Source organism: Achroia grisella, unplaced genomic scaffold (assembly GCF_030625045.1).
Source record: "Achroia grisella isolate CSIRO2021 unplaced genomic scaffold, CSIRO_AGI_Agris_v1 utg3297, whole genome shotgun sequence".
NCBI lineage: Eukaryota > Metazoa > Arthropoda > Insecta > Lepidoptera > Pyralidae > Achroia > Achroia grisella.
This window is the reverse complement of record NW_026712802.1, coordinates 178,530-194,670: the sequence shown is the minus strand read 5'-3', so window position 1 is coordinate 194,670 and position 16,141 is coordinate 178,530. Positions and strand designations below refer to the sequence as shown.

At 29.7% G+C, this 16,141-nt stretch overlaps 1 protein-coding gene across 1 annotated transcript in view; it reads left to right on the top strand.

Moving 5' to 3' along the window:
- The first annotated feature begins 8,231 nt into the window (after positions 1-8,231).
- Positions 8,232-16,141, top strand: part of LOC131843757 (serine/arginine repetitive matrix protein 1) — a 66,980-nt gene continuing 59,070 nt past the window's right edge. Inside the window, exons 1-5 of the mRNA XM_059192486.1 lie at positions 8,232-8,369; positions 8,464-8,500; positions 8,803-8,972; positions 9,389-9,473; positions 9,859-10,040. Coding sequence (XP_059048469.1) covers positions 8,247-8,369; positions 8,464-8,500; positions 8,803-8,972; positions 9,389-9,473; positions 9,859-10,040 — 597 coding nt within the window. The 5' untranslated portion in view covers positions 8,232-8,246. The remainder of the gene's footprint in view (positions 8,370-8,463; positions 8,501-8,802; positions 8,973-9,388; positions 9,474-9,858; positions 10,041-16,141) is intronic.

The window sequence follows — 16,141 nt, the reverse complement described above, 5'->3', positions numbered from 1 at the left end:
CGTTTTATAATACATAGTTATGTTTGTGTATGTCTAAATATTATTATCCATGCATTTCGTTACCTAACTATAGGTTGTATTTAAAATAGAGTTCTGGCAAATTTTCAAGATTGAATAATTTAAGAAATGATCTTAGATCTGAAATAAAAAAATAACCTTTAGAACTACGTACCATAAATAAACCAGTTTATTAAAATACACTGATATTCCTACTAAAATAATTTGTAGGTAACAAGTTGGTTTAGTTTTTAAACGCAATACTAGAGAAGTCTGTTTATATATGTTAATTTATATATACTTGCTATGCAAATTCAAGTTTTTTTTATAATCAATTGAGTTATAATATCTCGTCTATAGCCGGATGCTAACAAACTTTAATCGAGCAATTGATCTAATTTTCAACCACAATAACAATACAAACTAACAGACTCATTCAAATAATTAGTGCCAATTGTAGATTTTATAATATCGTTAATATTCATACTGAAGTGACTATTGCATACTAATAAACTGTTGTATCGAGAATTGAATTATAATGCTGTCAGATCTTATCGAGTTTTACCGTAGTTACAGCAAGCGACCAAGTAATTATCGGTCATTATTGGTTGCAACTGATAACCATGCATGGGCGCATATTCGTCATTGTGAAGTGAATATTCATTATTCTATTTTTAAAAACGAATTAATTTAATTTTCAACTAATTTTTGGTTCTTTGTCTTATAATTAATTTATATATAAATTCATTTGTCTGTTGATAAAATATTATTAACCTCCTTATTAATAAAAGTGTTATACGTCTAATTTGTTGAATTGATCTTTTAAAAAATATATTATTTAATATTTAAGGCAATTATAATTTTAAGCTTTTAATGTTTTCCAATATCGTTTCACTATTGAAAATTCACACACATTATTAAAAAGTCATAAATTGCATATTTAACAGAGATATTTAAATTATGATTTTTAAATTATCTATTTTAGGGTTTATCAGGAGAAAAAAGTAATTTTTAATGTTGACTAAATTGATACAGATTTAATTCTGTTATGTTAGGAACCTTTTTTATGTGAAGCTATTCAAAACATCGTTTAAAATATTACATTAATCACACGTATTATGATGGTATGTCTAGTGAATAAGTATTCTCTGTATTTATACAAAACAGTTGAGAAATTCCTCTCATTTCAAGTTGGTTGTACATTCCATAGCTTTCAACTCGAGAGTTGTACTCAATAAGCTCTACTGATCGCATCACTACCACTTGCTACAACTACAAGTGAACGGCCTTGCGGCTAAAGGGTCAGGTGTTCGGTCAATGGGCCACTTTATTCTTCAAAATACTCTCGGTTTCGATAACTATTAGAAATGTTAAGTCAAATTATTTTGGTTGTTACGCAACTATTATTATAGTTTAATATTAAACAAAGGAAAACTAATCAACTACTTTAATGTATTTGATGTTTTCCGCATTAATATTAGGGCCGGTTTTATTATTGCTTCTAATTACAATACACACATGCACACACATTTTGTTTGTCGGTGTCGTTGTAGATGTGTTTTTTAGCTTATACTGGACTTGGATTTTTTTGGAATTAAGAGAGCCGTGGCATACAAAATTGTGCTTAAAAACGTATCGCATTATTAATAGTAATATGCTTATTACTATTAATAATGCGTGAAAGTGTAAGATTTGGACAATAGGAGTAGGATGAGTAATATGATGGTTAAAAATTATATTTAAATGAAAGGGTCAAAATAGTTCTGGCTATAATTTTGGTAGTAATCTCTGTTATATATTTTAATACATATAACCATAAAAAGACTTAATATCTGTATTTAATTAATCACAGAAAATTACTCGCGTATTGATTGACAGGTTATTCATTAATATATTAAAAAAATCTGTACAAAAAAATAAAATAATAATTTAACATTCTTACTTCTTAATAGTTTATCAAGAAACATCAATGTGATGTATTAAGACGAAAAATATCGCTATATAGGTATGATACAATAATAAAAAGATTGTACACAAATATACCATACGCAAAGTTATGTTTGATACATTCCTATAAGGTACTTATGATCGTTATTTAGTTGTTACCTGTAATTGAGCAAAAGCTCGAGCATCGACCTTTAAGAGTCAAGGTGTATCAAGTTTGTTCCTACCTCTATTATTTTGGCAATCCCCTGGCTTTATTTGGTGTGACCTTTGGGGCGTGTTTCGTAAATGAGCCAATTATGTCTTGACATTGGTGGCTTATTTTCTGTCAGGATTAAATAATTTGTTATTTACGCGACTCCGGAAATGAGCTTTATATAACGTGCCAGTATACATATAAGAAAAATATTTTCTAGTTAAGCGGGAATAATAAACAAGTCCTTTTAAATATTTCTGAACGTAATCAGGTAGGTATAAATAACATTTTTACTCTTGATTTAATCTTATAACACGGTACGCATATAGGATGAGCAGTCATATTTATATAAATAGAATAGAATATTTACTTGTATCTCTATGCGTTCCTAAACCATACAATTTTGATGAAACTTTAGTGATTTATACCGCAATGTCCTTATGTTCATCATACAATAATCTGTTATAGAATTAGGCAGTTAGATCATTTAAAACATATGAAATCATGGGTAGAACTACTATATAATATATTATATACCATTTATGAAGATTTTATTTATTTCGTTTTTTCTTGTTTATTTTCCACGGCCGTGCTTCCAGACCATTCCACAGACCAGCTAACTGCAGTTGTTTTTTATATCATTGTAATTTGTTTTATCCAGATATCCTATATATATATATATATTTACATCTATTAATGTTTACAGAAATAAATATAATAAATTTATTTTATTACTTAGCTGATTACACTATTTTTTGCACCTGATTTGCGTTTGCTTTGTTATAAAGCTGTGATTCATATCAACTACGTCATAATCAGAGTGTAAAAGAATATTGCCATAGAATATGATTCGCAATTGATTGATTATGTTCCCTGTCAAATATGAAAGGAGCTTGTCAGTTTGTACTCTAGCTGTCATGTTTATTGTACCGCCCCCGTTCCCCGTTCCATTACATTGGGCGGTACAAGATCTCCGGCAGATAACATCCATTGTATATCGTTCATACAAGGCGATACTCCCCATTAGTGGTCGTCTAAATAACGTATGGCAATATACGAGACCAAGTCTTATAGCTGACCTTGCAATACCCAACAATCAGCTTGTAAAAATGATTCACCTACATCTAACTAATCCTAGATATAAATATAAAATAAATGAAATAAAATTTACTATACACAAATTAAATATTACTTGAGTACTACGAATATATATATATACATATATAACTTCGTTTTTAAAGAAAATTATATAAAAATATCTGATTTAGACTTTATTCTTTGATTCGTACAAATAATATGTTTTGCAATCAAAGTAGCGATTTTGGGGTACAAATTAAAAAATATGGGTAACTAACATCTAAACATATTATTGTGATAGATTGTCAATGACTTAATACATTTTATTGATTTTTACAAATGTTGACAGGAAATATTTGTTTTAAGTCTATCATTGCTATTTGTATGGGAAAAATACTAATATAGCGTCTTTTTATTTTATGTAGGTAAAAAATATTTATACAAAAAACTTGTAAAGTACATAATATGTTTTACATAAATAAACGATTTTTGAATTAGGAATTTCAATTATTGTGTTTATTTGATCACTATGAAATTCGTGATGGGGTTGCATGGTAGATATATAAAATACCTAGTGTACCATCACGCTGCATTGTTTCAAAGGCGAGCGTGTGGCCGCACTGATGCCCGGTGAAGATAGTTCCTGATGCAGCCGCGGGCTCACATGAATGCAAGGTCCAAATGTTACATTGTAACATTGGAATTTAATTGAACGCTTCCAATAATTGCAGAGGTTTCAATTGAGAAGCCTTGTATTATTCTATACATTTCAAAATTTAGAATTGATTCGGTGGACATAAGAAACCTATCTAAATTATTTTCACATAGAAAACATATTATATTGCATATTTTAGGGAAAGAAAAATAAAATTGTTTTCATTAGGTACGTAGGTATGTAATTTAATTAAAATTCTTGGGACACTAGTATGCGTAATTATTAGGATTGCATTAAATTCAAGAAGGTATTTATTAGTACCAATTTATTGGAATACGGAATACTCGTTACGCTTCTTATATTAACTAATTTTTGATCACATAAGTTTTGTATTGTCTAAAGAAGTCAAATCTTCTCTATCTAAAATATCTAATTTTTTTAGATGACTTCCTTCACTAATTATTGCCGTGTATTTTAATTAATAATATAACTTCATGTTTATAATAAGTAAGAGTTTTATAAGGATTTATTTAATCAATGGGTCACCTAAACCGTGACCTATTTAAATTACAATGAGATGCAACTACTGAATCGGGTGCAATAACAATAGAGCGGCTTGCGATGCACTGTTAGCCATCCACCACACCGCAAGGGCGCGGCCTTCATCACTGACACGCTGGCACATGCAACATGCGATTAAAATTGTACTCATTAGTTTCATAAAGGAGCTCTTGTAACTATTGTATACCTACCTTCATTATTTTTATGCTACTAGAATGATAAACAAACTGACGGCCCTCCAGATCGATACTAAGTACATAAGGTTTTCATATAACGCCCGTGGTAGCCATTACTGAGAATTAAACGTATCTTGTTACTATACTGCCATAACTCACCTTTTAAACAGGAATACAGCTTACCAAGCAAAGTACCTAATTGACGGCAGAAATATGTATAGACTGTCTGTTTACCTCGGTATAGCTTACCTTATATTGTATGATTATTACTTTAAATATCATTTATGGTTTATTGCTAAAAGCTAATGATTCTATGTTGTTTCGCACGTACCTATTAATATCTAGTAGATATAGTTTTTAAATTCTCCCAGTTTTAATAAAAGAAATTACTAATCATATTCGTCTTTATTTCTTGCTTGTTATGTTACAGGCTGACGCATGTTGTTGATATTGGGATATAACATATTTTTAACTCTTTAAATAAATTTTCCAACACAATGATATTTCAATTATTTATTATTCTTTTGTTATTTCCGTGACTATTTTCGGAATCGATAGAAGTTTTTATTTATTTATGAATAGAAGTACGTCAAGTTTAGCGAAGTAAACTATGCTTGTAACAAAGAATCCCATATTAGTAGGGCCACTCTGAAAATTGAAATTTATTATTGGTTGGTTGTAATTCAGTATTAGTGATGCATTTCTGATTGTGATTACTCTAAAATATATATTAATCTGCGCTTTAACCTTTTATTCGGGTTGGTTCCATTGTAACTGTAATATTCAGTTATCTATGATTATTATGTGTATGTGTGCTGTATTCATTCATATCTGGTTAGTTAAAACTATTTACATTCAATAACTGCTGTTAATAAAGTCGCCATAATAAGATGCACTTAATCATTATAAGTGAAAACTCTTGTACTCTTCTACTGGTTCATTTATTAATGTTAATTTTATAACCGAACCCGTTCCGCTTAAGATACTACAGTATGATCAATCAAAGATGTAAAAATTACAGATAAAACTAGTTGATATCGCAACTTCGTACCCGTATTAATTTATTGTTTATATACCGATTATAATAAATCAAGAATTAAATTTTAAGTGAAGCTTACTTACTTACTTACTAATGTATTATGCATTAGTGAAAAGAGAATTTAAAATGTTTATGCCGTTTCTGAGAATAGCGCGCACAAACGCATAGACAAAGAGACAAAAATTTTAATAATTAATATTTTGGTTTATATTACGTCGATAAAGTGCCCCAATAATATCTTGTCTATGTTTTTGTAGTACATCTTCTTTGTATAGGGATTAGTTACATTTTATTAATCGTATATGTAGATGAAACATCTTTATTATACATTTTTATCTACAACAGTATAGGTTGGTAACCATGTTTGGTAGGTAAAGTTTTGTTTACCTAAATGTGCTCAAACGTATGTCGAAGGCCTTAAAATATGTGTTAAAACATTCGAAGATAAGCCTGACCTGGGGTTGCATTTACTCATATAGATTTTATTCTTTGCGTGTGGTTTCTGACCTCCAATTTTGAACTTATCTTTGAATGCTCTGTGAATAGCAATACTATGTACGTTTATATTATTATGGTCACTGTGGGGGACCTTGTCGACATATTCGGGTAAAACAGTCACGTACATAAAAGATAGAACGATATCAACGATACGCATAAAAATGCATCAGTTGTAAATCTTGTCCTTTTAATTTGCAATACTCGTACCGTCTACTACGTGATGTAATAGGTTGGTATCGATTTTATTTGTGAATGGGTAAAAATTTGCCTATAAACTCCACTAAAATCAGGGTCAATATCGGAGCAGTGCACTGGTGGGGAGCGCTCTGGATCAGTTCCTAGAAATCCTCGTGTATGCGAAATTAGGGCCAATTTTTTATAGTCTTCCGGCCGAACCAAGTTTTATCCAATAATTGATTTAATATTGTATTTTAGAGCCGCGTGTAAGGAAATCTATGAGTAGCGGATGACACGTTGTATAATGAACGATGAACCTATGTGTTTCTCTCACTGTTACAATTACAGTACCTATTTGTTATTTCAAAGTCGTTTCGAAAATGTATAAACAAAAACTAGAAAGATACTATTTATGTATAAATCTGATAGATGACATCATAGTCAATATATTTATGTCCATGTCAGGAGTTGTATTACATATCTAAATATGTTTATTACATCAGATTTGACTTTATGTTAGATATAGATACTGGTTAAATGCGTTGTTTATGTAAATTATGTCATAAGTTTGAGGTTAATGAAATCTAGATACAAGAAAATATTATTATTATTTTAATTATTTTTATATAATCTAATGCAACAATAAAGAAAACACAAGAGCTCAGAATTCAACACAGGAAAAGTTTAACCATATTGTAATATTTTTATATTAGGTAGTGATTTTCTATGATGTCATCCCTTAGATATACTTCGTACTGAAGATGAGTTCCTTACAAAAAAAAACATTTTTATATTAACGTGAAATAATTATATTATTATAAAATTCTTAAGTCAATCACTATCACTAATATACAAGTAATTGTATACGGATAATAGTCTCTTGTGATATTTTCTCCATTACCCTGGTGACTTCACGTAACTCATAATAACTTTCGTTTTTATGATAATATAAGGACGTAATTATTGACGCAATTTAAACATGTACGTATATCTATACGATCGTAGAATGTATATATATGAAGATCGTAGAACGTGTAGATAAAGTATATATTTATAATTCACGAGTAGATGATATGGGATGTACCTTGTCAAAAGTTATACTTGCGAAGTTATACTCTTCACATTAAAATGATTATGTTATTAACCAATCCCTATGGTTCTTATAGTTTACAAGGGTTTCTCCTAACTTATGCATAATATAATTTCCGATCATTTACCACTCATTATTCATTTTATTTTTTCTGATTTTCATTATGCTTAAAGGTACAGTTCATATCACCAAAGAATCACCTGGTGGTTCATGATTGTTGTAATGGTAATCATAAAGAGACATTAACAAGAATGATTAATATAGATTTTGTACATTGTACATAAATTAATATTACTTATTATTCAAATTTATTGTTTTAGCTTTGCGACCTGAGGAGGTAGAATTGAAATTTGTGTTTATCTAAATATTAGTTAGTAAGAAACATTAGTAAATATTTCGAGTAAACGTAACAAGTCGCCTATAGAATATATTTTGGTCCCAACGGAAATGCAGTGTACCACCGGAATACTCATCGTGCTGCTACAGTACCTACCTACTGTATGCCAAAAGAAAATGATAATCTGACGTTCATTAACTATATTACAGCTAAGCATTGATTTTCCTTCAGTCAATTGCTAACCACGTCTATGTACGCACGATTTCCTGTGTAATTATTTTTTAAAAATAATTCTTGTAGTTAATTAGAAACCGAGTATACACGCGCTAATGTTTCAGTGAATAAAATTACTTAATCTGTATTTATTACCTAATTAAAGTGAAAATATGAGTGAATTTAATGTATTATTGTTATTTAAATATAAAGGATATTCCTAATTAGTAATTATTATAAATACTAAATAGTTTAAAGAAGTTATTGTTTTATTTTATGGACTTACATGGTGACAGTATTTAAATTAAGTGACCATGGCGCCATCAAGCGGCGGCCACGAGTACTATTACGTTTCATGTCAGAGACGTCTGATAGCAACAGTCTTGAGTTAAATAGTTATAGCTATTCGGTAAGAGATGGCGCTGTATGAAGTTTACTTGTTTTTGTATTTTGTTCTATATTATTATTTTATTTATCTATGATTACTTCTTGTTTTGTTACAGGCTGAGCCGGGAGACACAATAGCTACAACCAAAGAAGGTATGTAAAGGAATTATTTTTAGTTAGCCACATTTGCCTCATGTGTTACATAATGCTTCTATAACGAATTAATTAAACAATAGTAGGTAATATATGAAAAAAACGTACTTCCATTTTATATAATTTGTTTGGGTTTAAAGGAGAGACAAGTCAGTAAATTTTCAAGGTATATAACATGTTAATCGCATGATGACATGGTATGGTGGATCAGCTGGTTTGGCATTACAGTTACATAAAAATATATAAGACATTAAATAATGATACTGTTATATAATTATATTTTTTTATATTTTGTTTGGCAGAGGAATGGGTAACCCGTAAGAAGAGTGAGGTGACAACCACTAGACAGATCGCTACTAGAGTTAAACGCGAGCTCCTGTTGGAGGATGGTCGTATTCTTAGCGACTCCGGGCCGAAGATATCTACCTCTGTTAATGAGGACACACATACTACAAATTTTCAGCAGACAGAGGTACATATTGCAACAGAATTATTTTCTAAATTTTCACACAATATGTTTCAATAATTTAAGTTCACACAGGTAACTATATAGTTTTCTATTTCGATGTTTTTGTTTATGCTGAACTGTAATAATGAATAATGTCTGCGCTAACGCCATACACAGTCGGGTTACCAGTGGAGGGTGATACGAAGCCAGGTCAGTTAGTTTATTGTGGCGAAATCAATAGTAGCCACTTTTTCCCCCCCATCATTCGGAACATAGACTCATCGCAAGAAGAATGAGTAAATGTTGTTTAGCATTACATTTTTAAGATTTTATATGAAGATATATAGCTTGGCAAATAGATAAAGCAATGCAAGGTGTGCTAGAGATGTCTATAGAAAACCATAAATTCAATAAACTATAAAAATGTTTTATTTTTTCAGCACCGTGTACCTGACGAAGAAAAGGGCGCCGAAGCACTTAAAAATGAAGTTGACGGCCCCGTTGGGGCATTGCCAGGCGGTGAGTGTCTTTACATGTTTATATATCTAAATAGATGAGATTTACAATTAGTTTAAACGGTTAAAAAATATTATCAATCAACTTTAATATTATTAATTGTTTTTATGTTAAAATTTGCAAACGACATTTTTGCACTCATGTATATATATGTACATTATATTAATAACCATTTATACGACCTTGAACTGCTATAAAATTATCTTCATAATTTACATAATTATTGAATTAAACTAGAAGTATTCCAATCTGGCAGGGGTTTTGTTGCAAAATGAATGTGGGATAAAAAATAAGTAGACTTAATGTGCTCCTACTCATTCATATCATATGGTCAGTCATTGTCAAATAATATAAACAACATAGCTTATAGATTTATTAAATTATTCATTTCTAGCAGGTATGGGTGGTGGCGAGATAGCACCAGCTGGTGCAAAAGTCCTTACGACTTCGTGTGTGGTCGCCAATCCTGATGGAAAGGTGCGCGAGAGTTTCGACAGAAAAGTTCTCACTAAAAATGTTACGGAGCGAGTTCGTGAAACTGAAGAAAGGTTCCACCGTGGTGACACTACGCATGAGGTAAGCATTTTAAATTTATTTAGATATCTACTTATTTGCTGAAGTATATTAATACAAATTTATTTGGAAAAATTCAAAGTGCAATTATTGAGAAAATAGATACATACCTACATCTCGACTTAGTATAAAACTGCTGTATTGGTTAATAATTTTCCACGCTTACTTCTTTTAAATAACTAAACGATTTTCACTATGATTCCTTTGAACGGTTTTATGTGTACGATCGCAGTCTCATACCTACACTAATTAAAAAGATATTTTAGTAAATTAATCTGAGTATTAGCAATATCTATACTTGTATATATTTATAAAAGTAGTTTATAGTTATTTCATATATTATTCTTGGTTCATTTAAAAACACAATATTTAAATAATTGAACACTTACATTACCTATTTGTATCTCTTATTATTGGTTTGTTGAATCATGGAATATTTAACCCATTAAACACTTACATTATTATTTGTATACGACTTTCCTATCGTATTGATGACCGTGAGTAAACGCTATATTACTTAAATAATAAGGCAGAAGCGTATTGAAATATTATATTTATAAGCTCGTAATTCGCAGTCTAATGCCAATAAGTTGATTCAAGCAATTTACTAGTGCTTTTAAGTCCATACAGTGCGATGATGGAAATTATCTCGCCCCATAAGATGTGAGGGACAAGTTGATAGAGTGTCAAGGTTCGATTCCGTTCAGTCCACGATAGATACCGATGATATATGCTAATGGACTCCTGGGAATAGCATACACCCGCGCTTTCGATATGTCGAGTTAAGGAATTTGTACCTACTTATCTATCTAATATTGTTTATTTTCACTTATTTCCTAACATTGCCGATATCTTGTGAGATGATGAAGTCGTAAAGATATTGTACGAAAAAAATATATTTACATTAAGTATTCTAATTAGAATACATTACATTATATATACATACACTATATGATATCTTTTGTCTGTTAGTTTCTCCTGTAAGCAGCTTGTTTAGATAGACCATTTTAGAATAGATTTGTTGTTATATATAGCAACTGTATTTACCTAATACGTGACCTTCTAAGAAGATATGAATAATTGTACATATTTGTAGATCAATTAGTATAACACTCATAACTTTTCTATTAATTACTCATTACGTCATTAAAAAAAAATACTAGAATATATTTTTAATGACGTGTTCCAATACCTAAATTCTACATTATTTAATAATGATACAATTTATTACAATACAGTTTAAACATGTTTATCACAATCAAGGTTACTGATGTTGTAAATAGTATTTAGACGTTTTATACGTTTGCCTCGACCTTTTGATATACCCTATTAATCATAAATTAATATACATTAAAGTTAGACGCCTTATATGCCTTGTAATGGTGTAATTGAATAATGTAAATTGTCTAATAAGTATGATATATTACAGACTTTAACGTATTTAATTATTGTAATAATGATTTAAAAGAAAATGCTTAGTAAAGCACTTTGGAGATCCAGATTGCTCATGTAATGTATTCTTGAATGAAAATAAATGTTTTTTTTTATAAATAGTTTTTTTGGGTTATTCGTTTTTCTATAGATAATATAGTTATATAACATATAGTGATAAAGAGGTATAGGTCAATTAAAAATTGACAATTAAGTTTGTATTATTGATTAAAGATTAGAAATAACTATAATGCTCTATCTCAATTTGTTTCACTATACGTAAATTATAGTACGTCAACAATAATATATGTTATGTACGTGGGACGTGGGGGAAATCTATATCAATATATAGTTACCTATATAAAAATATATAAAGATAAAAAATTGTATGTATGAAGCGGATAATTTTGTACTGCTGTTATGAAACTATCAAATGATCGGAAATAGTAATCGGCTGTTTCTTGTTTTTAATTACACTGCATCGAACTCAACTACTATTTTATTATGATGATAGCTATCGTTTAAAGCAACTTGCTTATATCCTAATGTTACCTGCAATATAAGGAATGTGAAGTGACTCTTACAAATTTGTTTAAATCCTCAAATTGAGGAATCTCATGGTGTCATAAAGGGGTTAATTATTTGTACTAAATAAAGCCGGATCAATATGTAGTTACAGCGTGAGTTCCGTGCACACTGAGGTCATCTCGACTGGTGAAGGCGAACCTCTTGGCATTTCCACTGAGGGCAACCGCAAATCTTTGCACCATTGTAATACAATTGAATCTATGCCAGAAGTACATATTACATTGAATGGTAATACTATTCTATATACGAATAATATTAATACATTGTAGGATTTGGCCCAAATCGATTTGTGATCCATGAATCTATCTATTCGTACATGATTTCTACCTAGTTAGCTTCTAGCATTTCTGTTTGCTATTTGTGAATGAGTATTTAATTGAAAGTAATTATTTTTTAACTGACGTCCAAAGAAGGAAGTTTTCAAATTGTTATATTTATTTTTGTTTCATTTACGTGATTTTTATCACTAATTTGGAACTCAATGCCGTATTATATTAATTTTATAAATATTTTATTATGAAGCAAAATATACTTGTTCAAATATCCAGTTATAATTTGTAATATAGCAATATAGCTTGAGAGTTTGTTTCACGAATAATCAAATGTAATAATATTGTTTTAGATACGAAAATTAACCCATCAATTTGTTTCGTATTAATCAAAATATTGAATAATGTAATTAAAGTGTACAACATAATAATATGAATAAATAATAATTTTGACAAGATTGATAATATGTGTATAAATAAACTTTACTATATGTAATATTATATGCGGTTAAATACTCATACGAGTATGTTTATGCAAGAAACACGCAAATTTGCATAAACGCAAGATTGCTTGTATTGAGCTTATTTAGCGAAGATGGTCTGAAAGTTAAGAGCATATTTTAAAGTTATAACTGGCGCCACTCGTTTTGTCTTTTTCCAATAACAAGAGCTTCGAGCTCATACCATTGATTTACGATTGTAAAGCTATACTGCTTATAACTTTTTACACCTACACATTTCTATTTTAATGCTATGATCATTCAGTTTTGCTTCTTTTTCATTTGCATCCCAATTACCGTTTTTATAATATTACTAGTTGTAAATGGTGACTTTGTCCGCATTAGGATAAAAAACATTTCCTGGTCTGATGTAAGAGATCTGGTGTGAAAATAGAATGTGTGTATTTATTTTTCGCATTAATTTAGGACGTCTATCTGTATACTCAATTTCATTGAAGTAGTTCAATCGTGATTTCGCTATATTGTAATCTATGTAAAATTATGACTTTTATATATCCTAATTCATGTCGGCGTGATATGTTTTCTTTTGTATTCACTCCTTTTTGACCATATCATCTTTCACATAGTCCATTCATCTCTTTTTCGGCCTTCCTTTTGTATCTACATACGGTCAATTTGTTTATTTATTAATTCTGTCATCAAACTTTTTTAACTAACTTTGAGAAAGGAGGAATACGTGAAGTTTTTACTTTAAATTGCAAATACTTATATAAGTAATATTTGATACATTCATACCCCTGCGAGTGAGGTGATACAAGAGAAATAAGTTTTATTGTTAAAAAAATAATATAGTAAGGCACTTATCGTGAAATGGAGCAGCTTTATACAGATGAGCATTCACATAAATCGATGGGGATTTTGAAATTATAATTTGTTCACGGAGATAGGTCGCCGCGGGCGCCCGCCGCCGCACCCACGCCCCTTGCAAAGTGCACTTGCAACACCGAAACGCTTCGGTTGCACTCCATAATACTTACTGCGTTTTATTTCTATAATACTGTTGTTATTACATGTATTACGGAGGATAGACATTGATGGAATCTGTATGTCTGTATGAATACAGACGTACTTTTTCATGTTTCTCTTTGATAGTAATTACTATGTTAGTGTTGTGTCTATTTAGTTTTTATTTGGAGAATATAATTTCACTTTAGTTCAGTTATAATATAAAGATTACAAGGTTATATGATTAACGATTAAATACTAGCAATGTAATAAATTACTAATTTTATATTAGATATTCTTAATAGAAACCTTAATAGAGAATTGTAAAAATATTGTATAACTAACTATCCGCAGTGACTTTAAACGTGTAATGTTGATAAGTTAAAAAGTTTATTGTTCCATATAATGAACACGAATATTATGCAATCTTTTTTTACCTATAACATTGACAAATATTTTTATTATATCTTTAACACATTTCAATACATTACAACGTACTACTAATAAGGTGGTTCTTAATTAGACTTTATATTTAGTATTTTGATACCTTGCTTATTTTATTATATACATTTATATAATAAAATGAGCAAGGCAATATATGTACTTTTCTGTTTATTCCTTATAATATTGCAGTTATTTTTTATGACATAACATCACAATAATTAGGTAAAATCGTACGGTTAATGTTTCTTATTAGATATTTTCAGTGACTGTCACTAATAGTTTATATGCTAGTTAGTTTATACACACATTTATATACTATACGTAGAACTTTTTTTGTTCTAGAATTAATATAATATGTATGATCTTTTCTTTTATATGGCACTAGCTGTTCGCCCCAGTTTCGTATGGGTGTACATATATTATTCTTATTATATATATAAACCTTCCTCTTGAATCACTTAAAAAATAACCGCTTCAAAATCCGTTGCGTAGTTTTAAAGAATTAAGCATACATTGCGACAGACAGGGACAGCGACTTTATTTTATACTATGTAATGATGGTGATGATTTGTGTACTGTTTTATTGTATAATTGATTTACTTAATTCTTAGTGAAATAGTTGATTAATAAGACAAACTTTAGCGTTTATAATGTTAGTAAAATTTAACAGTGAATATGGTCTTTAATTATTGTTGAAGTTAGTAAGAATTTTGTTTCTATTTAAACTTTTTTAGTCAGGAGATTTCCCTGTTAGAGTATTATTAATGATTGGTCATTATTTACTCTCATATTTATGTTGTTATTGACTCGTTTACAAAATTAGAGTTACCGAGATGCGTAATAAAATCGATGGGTAAAAAATAAAAACACACATAAACAAGATACGACTTTGGCATAACAATTTGTATTACATTACATACTCGACCCAGATAATGGTACGCATACACTGAGGTTGCGACACAGAAAGATGTTCAATGAAAGTAATCATTAGGATGTAATCTTGTGTTTAACGTCAAGTGAAATAGGGTACGAATACAGTGTAAAAATAATCTGTATATAACTGAAAATTGATACTGATTTTTTTCTGGTATGAATATAATGTAGCTGCCTAAAACTACTGAAATACTACTGCACTTCCTATGTGGTTGTAGTCCACTCATGCATATAAGAAATATCTCTTATGGATTGTACACACACTATCCTGAAGAGATAAAAACCATCACTCCTAAGAAAATCCTTCAAATCTTGCCCCTGATGACCCTATGCAGAGAATTCTGAAAAACGGAGAGCATAACAGATATCTGTAAGTCGCAATGTTACAGGTCTAAAACACCGAGGAATAGCCCGAAACCCTAAAAAAATAATAAATAAAGTTTTCGGTTTCATTTGCAATAACCGACATTAAATATTATGTTCGTAACTGAATAAATTCCTCTTGGAAAACCAACCTTGCTTCACAACGGATTTGTTTAAATTTCTCAAAATTTTTATATCTAATCATATTTATAGCAAATTTTTCTGTGATTTGATCTATATATTTATATTTAATTTTTATTTCTTTCAAGAGATTATTTTTTTTTATGTGTAATATTACAAAATAATAATCCTTTAATTTCATTCAAAATAAAACCTTTGTTTTCAAATTTTGTAATGTAAATAAGAAAACAAAGGTCTGATATCGTTGTTTTCATCAGGATTTTGCTGTGTGAGTTTATTTATTACTTATTGACGTCTCAATGACTATACGAATGGTGACGAAATTTGGCAAGCACGTAGCTTTTGGCATGTACGTAACCTTTGTCACGAAGAAAGAGATGATCTACTTTTTATTCTGGTCGGTTAACGAAAAAAAATCGTACGCGATTGAAGTCACGAGTAATGTACTTATACTTTCGTGCTTATTTTC